The sequence below is a fragment of the Bremia lactucae genome, linkage group LG15 (assembly GCF_004359215.1).
Source record: "Bremia lactucae strain SF5 linkage group LG15, whole genome shotgun sequence".
Lineage (NCBI taxonomy): Eukaryota > Oomycota > Peronosporomycetes > Peronosporales > Peronosporaceae > Bremia > Bremia lactucae.
In genome coordinates, this window is record NC_090624.1 from 257,438 (window position 1) to 277,058 (window position 19,621).

At 47.3% G+C, this 19,621-nt stretch overlaps 5 protein-coding genes across 5 annotated transcripts; 4 read left to right on the plus strand and 1 right to left on the minus strand.

Moving 5' to 3' along the window:
- Positions 1-1,697: 1,697 nt before the first annotated feature.
- On the plus strand, positions 1,698-3,197 carry CCR75_004777 (uncharacterized protein; the record flags this gene model as incomplete). The annotated part of the gene is made up of 1 exon (XM_067962863.1): positions 1,698-3,197. The coding sequence occupies one exon, from the start codon at positions 1,698-1,700 to the stop codon at positions 3,195-3,197; it is 1,500 nt and encodes a 499-aa protein (XP_067819356.1).
- On the minus strand, positions 1,766-4,305 carry CCR75_004778 (uncharacterized protein). Its single transcript, XM_067962864.1, has 2 exons — positions 4,050-4,305; positions 1,766-3,902 (listed from the first exon to the last, which is right to left on the minus strand). Exons 1-2 carry the CDS (start codon positions 4,139-4,141, stop codon positions 3,725-3,727), a joined length of 270 nt encoding a protein of 89 aa, XP_067819349.1. The 5' UTR covers positions 4,142-4,305; the 3' UTR covers positions 1,766-3,724.
- CCR75_004779 (uncharacterized protein) lies at positions 3,418-3,865 on the plus strand (the record flags this gene model as incomplete). Its single annotated transcript, XM_067962865.1, has 2 exons — positions 3,418-3,650; positions 3,706-3,865. The coding sequence occupies 2 exons, from the start codon at positions 3,418-3,420 to the stop codon at positions 3,863-3,865; spliced, it is 393 nt and encodes a 130-aa protein (XP_067819348.1).
- A 264-nt stretch (positions 4,306-4,569) lies between the features above and the next one.
- CCR75_004780 (uncharacterized protein) lies at positions 4,570-7,017 on the plus strand (the record flags this gene model as incomplete). Its single annotated transcript, XM_067962866.1, has 1 exon — positions 4,570-7,017. The coding sequence occupies one exon, from the start codon at positions 4,570-4,572 to the stop codon at positions 7,015-7,017; it is 2,448 nt and encodes an 815-aa protein (XP_067819268.1).
- An 886-nt stretch (positions 7,018-7,903) lies between these two features.
- On the plus strand, positions 7,904-9,586 carry CCR75_004781 (uncharacterized protein; the record flags this gene model as incomplete). The annotated part of the gene is made up of 1 exon (XM_067962867.1): positions 7,904-9,586. One exon carries the CDS (start codon positions 7,904-7,906, stop codon positions 9,584-9,586), a length of 1,683 nt encoding a protein of 560 aa, XP_067819269.1.
- Between the last annotated feature and the right edge of the window lie 10,035 nt (positions 9,587-19,621).

Below are 19,621 nucleotides of genomic sequence, written 5' to 3' on the forward strand. Positions count from 1 at the left end.
GCAGAACTCATGCGTCTCGCACGCTGGTTCTTGCCATCGCCCTTTGGGAAGGGAGTCCTCTTGCTGGGCATTTTTGCCCCAGCAGGGACCCTGGCATAGCAGCGAGCCATCATATGGCCGCGCTTGCCGCATTTAAAACAGACCACGTCTGCATTGCCCAACTCCATAGGAGTGGCATCTGTCCTCTCGGCCGACGGCTTATACCAAGCTGTCGCCGAGGCACTGTTGTAGGATTGCTCCTCAACTAAGGCAATTTGGATTGCCTCTTCCATCGTCGACGGCACCTTTCTGAAAAGGGCCTGTCGCGATGGGCCATGCCGTAGTCCGTTCATAAACGTGGGCACCTTAATGTGCTCCGGAATCGGACCTACGGTTATGGACGCCGACAGCGAGCGCATCTCTTGCACATACTCTTGCAGAGATCGCTTCGCCTGTCGCGCCCCAAAGAAGCGCGCCTGAAGCAACACTTCGTTGTTCGGCGGCTGGTACATGGCGCGAATCTTTTCCTTAAAGATCGCCCATGTAGGGAACGCTTTTCTGTCCGCCATAAGCGCCGAGTAAGCCCACTCTGAGGCCTTACCGCGCAGATGCGACATGGCGTACGACACCATCCGGCTGTCGTCCTCGATGAGCTGGGCGACACCGCATTGCTCCACGGCTAAAAGCCAGTGGACAATCGTGTGCGCCGCAGTTCCATCGAACTTGGGCGGGTCCATCCGAATGGGCCTCGGCTGATGCGGCCGGGCAGAGAGCATCTCAACAGTCCTGTTGAGAGCCTCGCTCCGAGCCTGCTCATGCCTCAGCTCATCCTGAGTCTGAGTGACGGACTCCGCCGCAGCATGGCTCTGTGCCTCGGACGCGGCCATCCGCTGTCCGAGAACGAATGCCTCAACCTGCCCCAACTGAGCAACATGTTGCTCAGGAGGACTGCCCAGGAGCCTGGCCAGGGCTTGTTCACCAAGTCCCTGCGCCATAAGCCCTGTCACCTCCCCATGATGTTCGGAGAGGTGGGGAAAATGAGTGCACAATTTACATTAATTGCAAACCAGACACCATTTGCCCAATCAATGATGAGGCTCATCCTCACGTACACCCGCAGAGATGCGGGTCGTGGGAAGGATTTCAAGTGCTACCAAGTGTAGGCGGGCACGTCGTAATGCGGCCACGCTCTACTTAACATACACCCTAGCACAGCGAGGAAGCGGTTTAACCTGCTTCTCTGCGTGCAGTGAGGTAGTTGTGGTGGGCGCGTAAGCGACCTCACCCAACACACGAAAAACTCTGGTTAGGTGTCGTCACGGGAGCGGTAATCCGTCTCCTCGTGCGCGCTTACCAAGTAGGAAGTAGTTTTCAGACTGATTTATATGTAATCGTATTAAATATAAATACTTATTTTTACCAATTAAAATGTCATCTTTATAGATAACACTTAATATGTATTGCGAGCGTATCTTTCTAGATACCTTGCGTAACGGATGACGCTGGGCGTAATCCCTCCTAATGTGAATGCAACCATGTGCATAACATACACAAGGTTTGGTCACAAATGTGCACCATACCCGAGTGCTAATTGACCATCCCCTGAAGTGCACCAAGTGTACTTAACGAACATTAGGGCGACTTTAGCCCTTTACATTAAGTGTCTAGTATTATAAATGTGCTATAATTGCAAAATATAATTGTAGGGCAATTTGCTAATGATCGACGTTGTTTCGGAAAAATCGCTCGCTCTCTTTAAGCCTCAATACTCAATGCCAGAGTACCTCGTGTACTTCGTGCATCAGCACTTAAACTTTCGTTACCCTGAACTTGAAGCTTTGCTGACCTTGCAAAAGCTCCCTGGTATTGATCAGATAGTATATAAGGATCTCTATAGCGGAAAACTTCCAGACCCTGAGAGCTCTCCGCTCGTGCGCGTGCAGCTGCCGTCGGCAGAGCACGCCAAATTTCTCTCAGTACGCGGAATTCTCGTAAAGGGTGTATACGAGGTGTGGGGCCACACCCCTGCTACTGGAAGCTACAGCGATCTCGTGGCATCCGTTGAAGCCTTTCAAGGTCCACAAAAAGCGCGAATTTTACAGGATGACAAGTGTTCATGGCGTTTGAATGTCGCTGTTTTTGGCAAAAAACTTAGCATGGACGAGCAGCGCAAACGTCGCGAACTATTCCAAAATTCAATGCCCTTTGCGGGGCCTGTACGTATGAAAAACCCAGACGAGACTTTTTTGATACTTGAGGAGCTAGGACTGGACCAGGATCTGTACCAGAACGTAAAGCCCAAGCAAATGTTTTTTCTTCGTGAACTCGCTGGAAGCGAGAAAAATCGAGGACGAGGAGGTGCAAGAGACTTAGTGGACCAGCAGACCTTAAAACGCAGAGCGTATATTGGCCCAACGTCGATGGAGTCAGAAATGGCTCTCTTGATGAGCAACATGGCATTGGTGCAGCCTGGAGACTTGGTGATTGACCCATTTGTTGGAACAGGTAGTGTCTTGATACCGTGTGGAACCCATGGCGCAATGTGCTACGGTACGGACATTGACATTCGAGTGCTGCTGGGCACTGGCGTTGGTGTCATGGGCTCTGGTGCACCTCTGAATGGAATAATGTCCAAACAAAACGACCGCATCAATGTCACTACCAACTTCAGGCAGTACGGCCTTCCGCTTCCAGAGCTCGTGCGTGCTGACAACTCTGTATCCCCTTTTGTGACGCGATGCCGAGGCTTCTTTGACGCAGTAGTTTGCGACCCTCCGTACGGAATTCGGGCCGGTGCTCGAAAGTGCGGGCGTAAGCGCCAAATGAGAGGAGATGTAAATATGTCTTCGAAGCAGGATAACTATATTGCGCCTACTCAAACATATGCTGCCGAAGATGTGATGAAGGACTTGCTCGAGTTTGCCGCTCAGACATTGAGGGAAGGTGGACGGTTAGTTTACCTGTTACCGACGACGTACGAGTATACGGACTCTGATCTACCACGACACGCTAGTCTGCAGCTGATTTCAAACTCGGAGCAGAAGCTTACAAAAAAGTATGCTAGGCGCCTGATTACGATGATGAAGCGGACGCCGAGTGCCGAAGTGAAGGCGTTAAGCCAGAATGCATCGACAGCAGCAACAAAAAATCCTGGTGATGTAAGCTTTGCGAACTTGCGAGAGAAGCTTCGGAAGCGCAAACCAGGCGACGTTGAATAATATAAAACTGACTTAGCCAAAGAAAAGTTTAGCCCGGAGCTGTCAGTACATGGTTCCCGAGAAAGCACAGTAGCATATAATTTCTTGATATAAAAGTTGTTACTGCTGTTTTGTGCTTGTCACATTTAATTGAGAAAGGCAACTACTTTAGAAGCTACTCTTTAATTTAGTTGTCATTGCATTATCTGTCGTGAAACGCTTAATAAGCGTAAAGCGACGAATGACATCGATGTCGCTGTCTTTTATCTTGTGCGATTCTAAAGAGTTGCTGGAGCCACAAGACGGTCAGTATCACACAACAAAGACAGAGGCTTCAAGTGTTGTGGGCCGGACTAATCAGAGTAGCATTATTTTGAATTCAATGAATAAAGACACTGCCAAAATTCACAGCCGCAAAAAAGGCGATGGTCACATTGGCAAATGTAGCGAATCAACAACATTCGACAGGCATGAGTTCAAGCAAGTAATTCAAAAATTACAATTTAACGCATTTCATCATTCTTTGCAGGCAACACCACGTTCGGCAACTACAGAATATGCGCCAGCGACGTTACCGTGACCGAAAGAAGTCGACTGCAACGGCGCTGCAGGCTAACGCTGAAATTTTGCGTCAAGAAAACGGAGAGATGGAAGCTGCGATTCTGGAGCACCTCAAGGCGAATAGCTAAAATTGTGTCGTGGAGGCCAAATGCTTCGGAGGAATCCCTTAAATGACGAAATAGCAAGTGACGCAGTAAGACCAAAATATTTTCTATAAAATATATTAAGAATTCAATGGTCCAAATTGCATTTCTGTTTGGAGGCGAGAAGAGCAACCATTAATCTGATCAATCTCGGCGGGGTTTCACTTACATCAATACATCTTTGGAATGACTGTCAGCTATCACGATCCAAATGTGAGTCGATGCAGACGCTTGCGGGCTGCCAGCGTCGTTGTTATACATGCAATCCACTCCGATTGGCGTTTTCGTGACGAACGTTTTCAAATATAATACATGACTAGGGAATATAAATGTCAAGATTTTAATTCAGTTTTCGCCGCCACGCGTTGTTCTGCTAAAAAGCTACAAATAGAAAGACAACTTATTAATGATCTGCTGCCCAAACCCTAAGCGTAGGCGATGTGCAGGGATTTGTAAGAGTGTCTACCACGCGAATTCGGAACTGAACCCTATGCATTTGGTCACATGTGCTCAAAATAGTTACTCATTATCTTTACATTTCACCTAGGTAATTGCACGTGATAGGTCGAGGATTATTCAGCCAATCACATCTAAAGTCTTATTGTTGTTGCGCCGTCTGGCATGTGGGCTGGGCGTAGACATAGATAATTGCCTTAGCTTACAAGCAGTACTGATCCCACGCTCATATGATGACGTCGCCACGAAAAGCGGCTACCGCCGTGCCGACGCGCATGGATGCTCCGTCACGCCAGACTTTTACTGCTACAGGAAGCACAGAAGAAACGTGCGCACGCGCGTTATCAAGAATTATCACCACCAGTGTTACGAAGGACGCGGTCAAAAGATCCGAGTTGGCTAACATGCGCAGTCAGACGTGTATCGAGTTCTTGCACATTATGAAAGAATTTAGTGAGAGCTCATGCGGCGCCAGTGAGACTGTACAGCGCGTGGACTCATTGGTGAGTCAAGATGAACAGCTGTTGCGACTGTTCCCGCTGTCGCGCACGAATGAGGAGGACGAAGCTGCGCGGAGGCTTCGAAGGGCGCTTGAAAACGAAGATGAAGGCATGATTACCAGGATAGCAGCACGAGATGATGATAAGGAGCTGGATGCGCAGGACGAGCTGCAGCGCTGGATGGATCTCGACCTTGGTGACCTCGATCACCACATGGACGTGTTTCACTATCAGCATCCGCAGCCGCTTGCTCTGAATGATAATAGTGCCGCAGATAACGCGAAAAGTGTTGCATTGGTATCTCAAATCGTTACGCCTACCGCTTCGCCTTCTATGAAGCGCGGCGTTAATGGATTCCTGCAACAAAAGGTTTGTCAAGCCTCTGCTAAGACAGCGAAAATTGCAACAGAGTGCTTGCGAGAGAGTAGTGCAGTGAATGTGTGTCAAAGACCAAATTTCTCACGTCAGAACAAGTCTGTTACAGCCTCACCGAATGGGATTAACGACGTGAGTCTCGATCTCGATTTAAGCAGTGCAACGCTATCTTCTGGCTCGCCGCTGAAACGTGCAAAAATGTTGCGGTCAAATAATTCGCACGCGCTGCGTGTATCGGTATCGCTGAACCAAGCTGAAACGGATGAGGAAGGTGCAGCAGGCGAAGACGAAGAAGGCAATGTATGGGGGATGGAAAGCGATGATCATGAGCATGACCTGCTGTCATCAATTGACCACGCCGTGCTATGCGACCGCGAAAATCGGTTTTTGCAATGGAATTTAGAGGGTGCTCAGCACCAAGATCAGCAAATAGGTAATCGGTCTATCGGCGGTATGTCGATCGCAACAAATAGTGTTCTTCGTGATTTTAAGGTGGTCCATTCCCCCCGTTCGCTTCATCAGGCTGGCGGCAAGATCATGGCGCCAAGCCCAACAAGCAGCAAGAGTCCGTCGAATGTCGATATTGTCGAAGATTGGAACAGTTTAGACTTTGGAACATTTCAGAATCGCACTGTGAGCCATATTCTGAGCTCGTGTCTGCACAAGCGAAAATTGCATCACCCTTACAAGAACCAGGTGCAACTTGTGAATTTTAGTGTTCCTTGTAGCGGCGACACTAGTTCGCGTCGTGTCGCCGTACCGCATCCGCACCAGCTCGGCGGATCCTTGGCGACAAGTCTCGCCTTTGGTGGTCAACAAAATGGTGGTGGTGGCGATGATGGCTCGCCGATTAGTGGCTATGTGCCTCTTCTAGCATCCGGCCATGAAAGCAACATGGCTGCTAGGTCTCCGGGCAAAGGAGAGAAAAAAACGTTGAGGAAGCGCGAAGAACGCAAGCGGCTTATGACACTCAAGATGCAGGAAACGTTTGCAGATCTAGAAGGGACGTTTACTGAGCAAGATTTGGATGTGAAGGGTATAGTGGGACCAGGCGCTTCGCTGTCCAAGATGGCTTTGTCGAAGCTCGAGAACCTTCCGCTGCCAGATCTGACAAATCTTCCACAAGACTTGCGCGAGCTCAAGCGTAAGATTGAAGCCACTGAGCACAAGGTGGAGGGCACGAAACATCGGCACCGCAAAGGCGGACCGTGCCCACGCTGCCAGGTGCAGAACCAATTGCGCGCGGCGAAGCGTGCGTATCACAAGCGTGCTGTAGCGCACAAGAAGCTGCCACAAGTGGTGGTTGATACCGTCAACGACGAGGCGCAAGAAGCAGCTAACGCACAGGCGGCTGCCGCTGCTACGCTTGAACTTGCTTGCAGCGTCACAGCAGGTTTAAAGTCAGGCACAGGTGTAGGCACAAGAAAGGAGACTTCGGTCACGTTGACGGGTGGTTTAAGCAATTCTTCTGGAATGTTAAGGCAAATACAACGTCCAACCGCTTGTTCCGTGTCGTCGCCTTCTGGCTCGTTATGCTCGACCACTTCTGTATCAACCAGCGCGACGGTGGGATCTACCAGCGGATCTTCGTCTTCATCCTCGTGCGGTGGTGTCTCGCCTCCGCCGTCTTTATCTGCTATGTCTGTGCAATCGCGTCTTCGAAGTCCATGTGGAAAAATCTCATCAGCAGCAGTGCCGTTCTCGTCGCCGTCTTTAGCATCTATTTCGGCTATTTCGGCGTCCAGCCCATCGTCACCTGACACGGCGTCGCCTCAGCTGCAACACGTTACTGTGACGTCTGGGTAACTTTGCTTTTGAAGCATACATCTAGCGGTAAATAGGTGCAGTCACGGCGTATTTAATAGTGTATCAGAGCTCCTATCATACGCCACGCGTGACTTGCGTTGCTCAGAAAGTTGTATAGCACGTGACCTGAGATGGAAATGACGCATAGTATTATGTAGAGTGAACAGCAATTAGCGCATAGAACTAGAACTTCTAAGACTTGCTAGCTACACATTGCATAGATGGGAATTTAAACCTGTTGCTTCAACCCTGCGCCGTTGATGGTTCACTCTGTGCTGTGGCCAGCGGTGGTTTCCCAATGATGCTAGCATCCAGCAGCATCAGACGCGCGCAGCGACGCCGTAATTTTTTCTCTGTCCACTGCATGCTATTTGTCTTGATGTCGCGCTCCATCCTCTTGTAATCCTCGCCATGCTTGGCGATAAGCTTGCGCAAGTAGTTCGTCTCCTCCTCAGAAACATAATTAGCTGCGCGCTTACTGTTCCTTTCATTGCCCAGAAAATCGCTGTCGGGTACATTGAATAGGCGTTCACTATCTGCGGCCTCGAGTGTGCCTTCCGCGCCCTTGACGCTATCACGCAGCGCTGCGTGGGCATTTGGGTTGGCCTGCAGGCCCAGGTTGGCGTAGTTCTGGCGCGTGGTGAGATTGTGCTTCCAAACCTCTTGAATCTTGGGATCCCGCACATACTTGGTCTTAAACTTACGCAATGGCTTCTGTTTCCTGCGCTGCGGGACTTTGCCGCGCTTTTTTATCTTCACGCCCAGCCGAACCATTCTAGGCAAAAATGCAAATTAGAAATGCCGCAGTCAATCCATTCATGTCCCTTTGCAGCCAATCAAACAGAAGGTTCTCCTCCGAAGCTGTACATAAACGTCAAAGTGCCAAATGACGCTGCCTGCAGCACCTCCTGCGGCCGTTGCGCCCCGAGTTTTGAACAGTGACAATTGCGCCACATTAGATTCCAGCGGTCCAAGTAGAAGGTTGTCTTTAAGCCAGCAGGTGCAGTCAGCAGTTGAGCGCTTGCTTAGCGTAAGCTCGGCATTCAAGGACTTGCAGCCGGGAAAGGATACACAGGTTTCCACACGCGAGGAAACTATAACTATGATGCAGCATTACCTGAAAAGGCTGCATCTAGATGACGTTGTGGATAGTAATTCCCCTCGATCTCTCTCTGTAGTGCACGTAGCGGGTACCAAGGGAAAGGGATCCACTTGCGCCATGGTGGAGCGCATCCTTCGCGAGGCAGGATACAAGACCGGACTCTTCACGTCCCCGCATCTCGTATCCCCATGCGAACGCTTTCGCATTAACGGGAAAAAAATTGAGGACGATGTATTCTTGAGGCATTTTGAAGCCGTTTGGGACGGATTGGAATGTACGCAGGACGAGAGTGGACCGTTTCCGCCAATGGCTTGGTTCTTTCGCTTTTTAACGCTAATGGCATTACATATTTTTGCTCACGAGAAAGTGGATGTTGTTGTGCTTGAAGTCGGACTTGGGGGACGTCTTGATGCGACCAATGTGTTTCGCAAGCCTGTAGTGTGTGGTATTTCGACGCTAGACTTGGACCATACTCGCGTCTTGGGAGAAACCCTGGATCAAATTGCTTTTGCGAAAGCTGGGATATTCAAACCTGGTGTGCCAGCATTTACGACCGAACAGGAACCGCTTGCGATGCAAATGCTGGAAAAATGTGCTTACGAAACTGCCACACCGCTTCTTTGTGTGCCAGCACTAGACAAGTTTGGGCCAGATGGAGCAAATTGCCAGCTTGGTCTCCAGGGCGACTTTCAGCGTACGAATGCAAGCCTAGCCGTGGCTCTAGCTTCGACGTGGCTGCGCAGCAAACGTGGCCAAGGTGCCACTCCACAGGTGGATTGGACTACTGCACTCGAGCCAGTTGTGAGAAGAGGGCTTAAGAATGCTTTCTGGCCTGGCCGAGCGCAGCTGTGGGAAGATAAAGAGCACAAGACACGGTTCTACATTGATGGCGCGCACACATTGCGCAGCCTCGAGTGTTGCGCGGACTGGTTCAGCCATTCTCAAATAACGCAACCAAGTGCGCACGTCCTTATCTTTGCGATTCATCACGAGCGCAATGTGGCACAGCTCTTCGAACCACTACTGAAGTTGCGTTTTGACCGTGTGTACTTTTGCTCCACGCGTTCATCGCGCCCAAGTATTGCCAAGGTGCACACGTTTTCGGAGGCGTTAGCAATTGCTGGGTATCAGAATGTAATCGCGAAATACACGTCTGAAGAAGTGGCGGCACTTGATAACGTGAGTACTCAAGATCATCCTTGGCAAGTGACGCTTTCCCGTATCTGGTTTGGATTAATGACCCATGTCGTCAAAAAGGATCGAAAGAAATGTCTTATTAGTGTGAAAAATTCGGTTGTTGACTGCATCAATGAGTTGCGCGCATTAAACATAGGAGCTACAGTTTGTTTGAAAAATGGACGAGTCACGACAGGATACGCGCAACGTGACGAACATTTGAGTGTTCTTGTAACCGGTTCATTGTATCTTGGTGGCGAGGCATTGGACTTCTTGGGCTGGCAGGAATAAGCGATGCAAAGGAGGATGAATGGATTTTTAAAGTACTTTCGATGACGTAAATTTAAAGGTTTGTTCACCGTAACAATGCATGCGGTGGGTACACTGGACAGCACTTTTTTTACTAAACTTTTCCGTGTACAGCCGCAAACGTATTTAATTCGCTTTTCAAGTCGTGATTTGTGACACACTTGTACTGGTAAGTACTAGTTATGTAATGGGCACACATAGGTTGGAGGACCGTTGTTGTGGTTTATTTACTTTATGGGTAAAATACCCATTTTATCTATTCTTAAATAGTTAATTTCTTAAATCCTATTTAGTATGGGTAACAAATGTGGTCGCCGCCAGATTTACATCTGGCGGCCAAAATCTATTTTAAATTAGCTAGGGTAAGGTTTCCGAAATTTATATAATTAAATGAAATGCAGTTCCCCTTTTGATCTTAAAGCGTCAAGTGCCTTTCTAAGGCTTGCGCGTTGATCTGTAAGAGATAGAAGCCTTTCTAAGGTATATCCTTTTGGGCACTAGTTGCCACTTGGTTCTACGAACCCCGTAATCCTTGAACTAGGATTCCTTGAGCTTTGATAGCTTGTACGACTCCATGAGGTGGTAAACCCATTAGTTCAATAGAACTGACTCTGAGTATGAAGTCTTCCTCTGATTTTAGGAGCGAGGAAGCTTCGCTACACCTGGTAGCACTCGTAGTCAATCTACGCCTGAGTCTTTACAAGACTAAACCCTCACGAAAATGGAAGAGGTTCCAGACTTGTCAGAACCGCAACGCGCCGCTTATGACAAGCTCAAAACCTTATTTGGGCTTGATCACGTGGAATTTATTAACTCCCAGGGACCAGAGGTCCTGCATGCAAGGCTTGAAGCCTTCATGCGGTACGAAGCCTCCCTGATCGGTCAGGTACAGGACCATTTAGCGGATCCATGCCAACCCGGTACATCTCTGTACCTGACTCGGAGCCGAGGTCTTGCCCTCTAACTGTAAATGTGAAAACATTTGAGGGAAAAGAAGGAGAAAATCTCCCTTTTTGGATTAAGCAGATGGAAATGTCCATTGATTCCGCCTTGTTCTTAACAAAACGGCAAAAGGTGGCTATCGCCATTTCAAACTTGGAGATAGAGCCATGGAGTGGGCATTATCTTACAGCACGTCCATAACGACGCTTTTCCCTCATAAGATTCGCTGAAACAGCAAATGACCAGCATGCTTGCACCGCCTGATCAGGCTTTTCGCATGCGAGTACGGCTCCTAGGGACTCGACAGGGTAAACGAACCCTAGGGGAATTTGCCCAGGCGTTGAGAACTCTCATTGCATCTATGCATCAAGACCCGGTGCAAGAAGCAATTGTAGTGACCATGTTTATCGGGGGTCTCAATGAGGGCGTCGCCCGGACGGAATTATTTCGATCTCATCCTGCTACTTTTGAAGAGGCAGTTGCCATAGCGCTACGCGCCGAGTTTGACTTTAAGTCTACTCGCGTTATCACGCTTGTTTAATAAACAAGCTCTTCGAGCACATGGGTTCCGTCTAATAGAGCGGAACCCATGGATTTAAGCCTCGTTGAGAAAGGAGAAGAGGCTCTTTGAGCTGTGGAACAGCATAAGCCCATCCGTAGATGTTATATGTGCGGAAGCACGAAGCATTTACGTCCGGCCTGCCCTCTAAGAAATTCGCGTACAGTTCGGAAGAGCTCCAACTCTGACCTATACCAGAGATCTGGTACGGTGTGGGAAAACGTCGATACTCAGTAGGTGCAGGGCGCCCTACTGGAGAAGACCTAGGCTCTGTTAAGCCTCTAGGACAAATAGAACCGAGACCCAATTAGCTCGGTGTGTAATGTCACGGGGCGTGAGGAAAAGCCTGGCTTGTTAGTCGCTCAAGCGACTGTGAAGGGCTTTGATAAGCCATGGTCAGTTTCATTGACTCAGGAGCGTCTTGTAATAATGCTCGACTTTTTTCCCTTGAAGGAAATCAACATATGTTGAGAAGCCTAAAGCGCATGAAAGTGATACAATCACTGTTTGCTTAGGGACTGAGACTCGTGTCAATGTTCCAAAGTTCCATTATACTTAGGCATAATGTTTCTGGACTTTGGAAGCATAGAACGCTGTCTCGTCCTTGATTTGGATTTGAGATATGATCGCATCCTTGGTATGGCCTGGCTTGATCGCCACGAGCCATGAATCGACTGGAGGTCTAAGACCTTAGGCGCCACGCGCAATGTTCCTAGCATCATTTGGAGTCATGAACCCACCTTTGCTAGGCCACAAAAGCGCTATTGGCGCGGATCTTTGAATGAGTCTGCCAGTGTTTTAGACATTGGAATATCTGAGTTATTGACTCCAATGTTAAAATTATTAATTCTGAGCCCGACTCAGCAGAAATAAGTGGAACGGCATGTACTCCGTCGAGTGACACTCGTTGTAATAACGATTCACAGAATGCTGAAAGCATTGTTGGCCTAAGGCCGAATCACCAAGGGTGCAATATCCCTGAGATACGTGGAGTGGCACGTCTAAGTCCACCGAGTATGGTCGGCCGAGGTGGCATCATACTAAGTGTCAATAGTGACACTGTTGGCGGTTCGCCAAGGCATTTTGGGTCAAACCCTTCTAACGTACGTGAAGCGACACGTAAACGTTCGCTGGATAAGGATGTCAAATTAGACACCATGTCTTGTATAGAACCAATACAGGCTGGAAAATTTGGGGACCTGAATGTCCCGGCCTCTAAGAGGCGTATTGTCTCCACTCCAAGACAGGATGGACACAAAGCGTGTATACCCACAAAAAGTGATACGAGTGAGCAATTACACACGCTTGTAAATGGTGTAACCGGTAGCATTGAGGAAGAAGTTAGCCTTGCGACAATCCCTTCGTTGCATGCTCTTTTAAAGCTAGACGAAATGTGTATCGATGAGTGCGGCCGAGCCTTAAAGGCTGCCGAATTATTTGAAATGAAATAGAAGGTGGTCATTCGACCAACAATTGAGTTAAACTCATCGTCACTTCTAGACGAAGCTGTTCTGGATGACACAAAAGCTGTACTTGTGCGCGAAATGGGTCATCGATCCTTAAAGATCCTATGGACACAAAAGCTGCACTTGTGCGCGAAATGGGTCATCGATCCTTAAAGATCCTATGATCTTTTAAATTCCTTGATTAAAGAACCTCAAGATGTGGTATGTAATAATCCACCATCTGTTATACCTCCGGATAGAGGTGTTCGTCATGAATTTGACTTGGTTCCGGGAACCAAATACTGTATCACAAGACAATGGCCTATTCAATGGAGCAGTGTGACGTCATAACGATTTCTTCCGTGCTAAGCACGGGTAAATGGCGCATTGTACATGCCTATAATAAGCTTTATGCTGTCACTATACCAGCACAAAACAACCACTCCTAGAGAGGATGTTCTTCAGAACAATATGGTGGGATGTACAATGTGCAATGCATTGGACTTAGTCGATGGTTGCTCATGCGAGCTAGCGATATCCCGCTCACAGCGGTCAGCACCCCAAGCGGCATGTTATGGGAGTGGTTAGTTACGCCACAAGGGCTTTCCAACGCCCAACATTAAATTGTCCAGTGACGCAACTGTTTCACCCTCATCGAGGTTATGCACAGACTTATTTCGATGACATTTTTGTCCGTAGTCGTGCGGAGCAGGGTCGGTCAGATATGGAAAACCATTAAGACCATTTGCGAGCAGTGCTCGAGTGTATGCGCACAAATAAATTGTATGCCAATGCATCTAAATGCATTTTTGGCGCAGACAAATTTCCTTTGTTAGGATGCTTCATTGTTAAGCGAGGCCTTTGAGCGGATAGCGCTAAGGTAAAAGCCATAGTAGATTGACCGGTTCCTAAAATCGTAAGGATTTGCGTAGGTGGTTCGGTCTCGCCAATTATTAACACAAATATAGCGAAAATTACGCAGATATGGCTAGACCATTATCTAATCTCCTTAAAAAGGATCGATAATGGTGCTGGACAAGCACCGAAAATAATGCTTTTCGAGCAGTTAAGGATAGTCTTATCCACGCCCCGATTCTGGCACTGCCAAACCCAAATTAGCCTTTCTGTGTCGTCTGTGACGCTTCGGATTTTGCCATTGGCAGTGCTATGTTACAAACAGATGTTGATGGGCGTAAACGTGTTATTGCATTCGAGTCTAGACAGCTTAAAGCTGCGGAAAAGAACTACCAGTTCATTACAAAAAGTTACTTGCTGTGAAGTATGCTCTCGACAAATTGAGAGTTCATCTACTAGGCTCTAGGCCATTTGTGATATATACAGATCACGCGTCATTACGCACGGCGACTGAGTCGCACCATCTCTCACAGAGAATGGCCCGATGGAAATCCTTTTTCGCCGAATACAATTACAAGGTGTAGTGTAAGCCTGGCAAGCATAATGCTTTGGCCGATGCGTTATCACGCAGGCCGGGTTATGAGCTCTCTCATTTAACGACTATCATGTCGCCTATTACTGTAATAATCTATTCGGCTCACGCCAAAGATAAACAGTCTGTATCTCTGCTACGAGCTCTAAGACACTCGGAATAGGGTTTTAAATTGTCGCCACGTTTGCGTGCAAGGTTACATCGATTTTCTATCGATATTGACCTTTGCTTTATTGCACGAACGCTGCGGACCCTCCTCGCGTCGTCGTTCGTCATGATGAGGATTTGAAGTACCGAATCCTCTATGAGGCACACGATACTGTCCTCGGTGGTCATCTCGGCAGAGAAAAGACATACGGCTCTATAAGCCAGAGTTATTGGTAGCCCAAACTTTATAAATAGGTCAGCACATATGTTCGGACATTCGAAACTTCCCAACGGGTTAAACCCTCGGTCCATGCTGCTGCGCCACTGGCAAGTCCGATCCTGGGAGTCTTTGAAGACAAACTTTCTAGAATTTAAGGATGTGCCTAAGAACAAAGGCACTCGACAAGAAATCGACCTAATTCCAGGTTCGAGATACTGTATTATGAAGCAATGGCCATTGCCTCGTGAACAAGTAATAGCGATCGACAATTTTTTGCCGAACGCTAAGCAGCGGGCCATGTGAGGGAATCAACTTCCCCACATAGCACTCCGAACTTCTGTGTGCGTAAAACAGCAGGATGATGGCGAATTGTGCATGTATTCAATAAACCGAACGCTGCAACTGTACCGGCTCAAACGCCGAAACCACGAAGAAACGTAATTATTGATGGTATGTCAAAAAATACTGTCATTTCGTCAATATATCTGGTGGATGAAATCTATCAGCTTCTTGTGCGTGAGCAAGATATTCCATTCACAGCAGTAAGCACCCCAAGTGGTTTGCTAAGGGAGTGGCTAGCTAGTCATGCCACAGGGACTTAGCAATGCCCTGCGACATTTGATAGATGTGTAACAATCTGTTAAGATCGGTGCAGAATTTTGCACCGAGCTATTTTGATGACGGCTTCGTTCATAGCAGAGCCATGAACGAAAAGTCGGATGTTAAAGTACATCGTACCGACGACCGAAAAGCTCTTACACTTATAAGTAATAACAAGTTGTATGCAATTCTCAAGAAGGGTATATTCGCTGATAGCAAAATACCACTTCTAAGGTGCATCGTGGGCAATCGGCTGTGCGTTAATGCAATACGACACAGTGGCGCAGAGCGCGTCGTCTGTCAGCTATCGCGTCAGCTTCAACCAGCTGAACGCAACTATACAGTGCATGACAAGGAACTCCTTGTCATGATATACGCTCTGGCAAAGTTTATAGTCTTTCTCTTGGGAGATAGACCGTTCATTGTATGTAAGGACCATGCGTCTTCACACACGACGGAAACAGTCCACACTCTTGTGAAGAATGGCGAGATGGTTTCCTTTCTTCGTGGGGTATGACTTATCCATGGAGTATAGACCAGGACGACCAGAACGACTTAACGTCGTCGCTGATTCTCTTTCGCGCCGGCCTATTTTTGAGTCGGCTGCGCAAATCAACAGAGAGCATAAGGTTACTGTTGCAAAAGAAAGTGTTCCATCGTCAACATTATTTGACGACGTTAAAAGAGCTTATCAAGAAGATAGGACTCTTAAAGGGTTGATGGATTACCTTGGAACCACCCTTCAACAATCCTCAGAAGGATTGTCGAAATTGTATCGATCCTCAACAGATCGCAACACGATACGCAATGAGCTACTGTATAATTAAACCATTGCTGGCGACACACCTCGTGTCGTCATCCCCCACTCATAATGATTTGCGTTTGCGCATCATGTATGAGTGCCACGATGCATCAGTAAGTGATCATCGTAGACGTGAGAAGATCTATCAAACGATAAGTTGCGACTTCTACTGGCCACGCCAGTATGAGTTCGTCCGCAAGTACATACGTGCTTGTGAAGTTTGTCAATGGGTGAAGCTTAATGCTTCATCCCGTGCTCCGTCACAACCTCTGCCTGTTTCGGCTGAGTGTTGGCAGTCCGTAGCTATAGACTTTGTCTTCGGATTCCCCGAAGATACCCACACATACCCACCTTGTTTGAGAGTGTAACCTATTCGAGGTGGGGGAACTCGCTCGAGCAAAGAACTTTCTAGCTCTTGCTCATCACGCATTAGTGCTTAGGCCAATGCGAAGGATATAAATGTTGATTTAATTAATATTGAAGTGAACAAACTCAGAAATAACAGTAATGCTATTACTGACTTTGACAAAGACGCTGAAAGACTCAGCATCGAAAATTTAATCACTGAGAACGATAATACTATTAATAATGAAGAGAGTGATATAATCGCAGTGCAAGCCGGTCGCACTGAAAACAAAAATAAAACCGAGTCAACAGGTGATTATCTGTTGGCTAGAGAAGCAGTGGTTAGGATTCCATCGCTGATTCGGCGGACCGACAGAAACGGAACTCTGATAAAAATGGAAGAGCGAACATACCTTATTTAATGTTAATAACCTAGTCCTACTTTCTACGGAAAATCTTCCAAAACATGTAGTGACGAATGTAGACAGTAATAAATTACTCCCAGGTACATCGATCCGCTTCGTGTACTACAACGCCAAGGAAATGCATACACGATCGAGCTGTCTCGTATGCGTACGCATCCTACGTTTTATTGTGGGCGTCTCCGCCGTAACATCAGTTTGAGGCTTCTTTCGGTTCCAAATTACACTGGAACGTTCAAGGGCATCCCGCCAAAGCCTGATGGCTCCGAGCCAAAGACTTGTTGTCTTGGAACAGCTTCTGATTCTTTTGAAACAGACGATCCACTGTTCTTACAAGGGAGAGATCGTCTGACGAGCTGTCACCAGCGATTTGAAGGGACTGATTGGTCCTTTCGCTCGCTAGTTGATCAGTCGCAACTGCGCACAATTTTTCAACTAGTCACGAGAAACATTATCAACCGTCCAGCATACTCGCGGCGACGGGATCGCTTGTGATCACTATCTTCCCTCAAAAAGTAAAGAGTGTGATCCAAATCACGATGTTGATTCGGATTCGTCAAGCGAGGCGAACCCGATTTTTCCACTCCCTCCACATCCATTGACGGATTCGAGTGGTGAAAAGCGCTTTCTGTTGAAAGCTTCTCGGACCACCGTGAGGTAAAAAGGGGTTTCGAACGAGTCATCTCGTTCGTTGGCGAGGGTATCCATCCTCGCATGATAGCTGAGAACCTCGTTTCCAACTGACGTTGGACGTTCCGGGTCTCGTCTTGCAGTACGACGAGATCCATTTTCCTCGGAAGAAGGTCCGTTGGAGCACAGCGCTTCCCGCGCTCGTAATAGGATTGGAGGTTCCCAATCTCTTGACGCATCTCGCAAGAGATGAGCATCCTACAATGAGGATCTTTAAGGGAATATGCTTCCTTAGGAGCATGACCTGCACCCTGAAACAGCATGGGCATGTCCCACCACGAGAGGCAAGAAATCTCTGCCTCTTTAGACAAACGGTGCATTTTATAGCGTGCACCGACTACGGTCTGCTTCTCGAACTGTTCAAGGAAAGCATTTAGCTTGTCAAGCCACACCTCACGACCTATGTTTTGTACATTCTGTACAAAGGCTGAGGCTGTCCATGCTTGGAGCAAAGGTTTGACATCCTTTGCTGTTTAGAAGAGTGCCAACGATGCCGGAAAAAGTCATCGATGAAGAATTCTGACTCATCCTCACCATGCTTGAGAAGCCTGGATGAGTCGAATAACGGTATATGATATCGATCGTTGGTCATATTAGACACGAAATAAAATTATCTTTAGAGGGCAACCATGGCCTGTTTTCAGGAGTGAACTGCAACGTATTGCGGTCCATCTCCTGTTGGCTCATATTATTTTTAGCGTTAACTTTGCCCTTGAAGCGATCCCTAGAATCACTCCTTTCCTGGTGATGCCACCAGCAGCACTCTTCCCTTCACGACCACTTAGCTCCTGGTGACGCATACTATGTTACCAGAGTGGTCATCGCCCATGGAGCCATCTGATGATGACTCCCCACCAAAGAGGTCCGACGAGTCGGGCAACCTCACATGACCTCTCTGGTCGTCACATTAGAACCCAAAGGTTTAACGGACTCAGCCCCGGGTGATCCGGCGGCCTTTACAGTAGCCACTGAGTCAAGCGATGACGGTGACTTCGACCAGTCACCTACAATTGCTGTATTAGGTGACTTGTCACCGTCGCCTGCAATTTAATCAACAGATGACATGTTCCAATCACCTCCAATGGGAGTAGGAGGTGACGTATTTCTCGCAGTGGACGCATGAGCGTCTACGGAAACATTTGCATTACTGACAGGTGCACTGATCAGTGCAGCTGTCAGCTATGCGGTCTCACGGGCCACACGCACAGACTTATTCGCCATCTTGACTTGGGTCAAAGTCAATAACGCAAATAAGTCGGTATTTTCGGTAAAACCAATAATGCAAAATTTATAAAGAAAGACATAATAGTATTTCTTGTCACCCTACATCATCACTATAGTGACTGTTGGTTAGGGGTCTCGTTAATATTATTTTCTATAGGAGGAATAATAAATGTCATCTCCTATGAGAGGAAATAAATAAAGAGGCATAAAATGAATACCTTTATTACTTTTGACTTACATAGTTCCAATATTACCAAATTTTGTAATATTGATGCAATAAGACATAAGCTCTATTTTGATTTAAGTCTAAATCAACACCACCAATCATTATGAGAAACGATTGTGCGGTACGCAAGGAGGCGCCATACAAAGTTAGTTATTAGTATGATAAACTCATAATAGATAGAAGATCGTAACGTATTTGGACTAAATATGTTAAAAGAGTTTATTTTTTCTTTGATATAGAGCCTGAGTCGAGACCTTTAAGCTAAAACTCTTTCTTCATAAGAAACCTTCATCTGTACCTTTGCGTACGTGAAGTTTCGAGGCACCTAACCTACACTGTAATCAGTAAGGGTAACAGTACTTATCTTTTCTAGTGAAGGGTGCCCCGTTACAATTCTTCTTATTGATTCCGCCCCGCGTGGCTTAATGAGAGCGAAGTGATAGTGGGGATATATCTCTATTATATACCGCCCCATATTACGGGCTATTATTCCCATTATTATTATGCCCCTTTATTAGGATGCCTTTTCATTGTGGCAACTCCTTCTCACTCCTTTTGCCTCTCCCTCTCTCTTGCTAGTTCTTTGTAACTTGACCTTCCGTTGCATCGCTTCGACATCAATTCGTTCTACTATCATTCCACAGCTCACCAACAATCTTGTTCCTAATTCAAGTTGTCTAACCATTTTTAAAAAATAACTCTTTTGCGCCCAGATGAGAGACTGTTTGCTACTGAAACGGAACTACGTGAGTATCTGGAGGAACATACCAAACGGCACGGTTATGCTGTTACGCTTATTCGTTCCGAGCGTTAAAAAAATGGTGTAACGGGCTAAAGTTGCCCTGATGTTACACAGTCCCCGTTAAGTACACTTGGTGTACTTAAGGGGATAATCAATTACTAAATAGTAGTAATGAGACCCAACACTCGGGTGTGGTGCACATTTGT

Excerpts from the sequence above, each read along its gene's own strand:
- CCR75_004778 (XM_067962864.1), bottom strand. The coding sequence starts at position 4,141 with ATGTATAACAACGACGCTGGCAGCCCGCAAGCGTCTGCATCGACTCAC. Across the intron at positions 3,903-4,049 it reads CATTCCAAAGATGTATTGAT|GGATTCCTCCGAAGCATTTG; the intron begins GTAAGTGAAACC and ends TCGTCATTTAAG.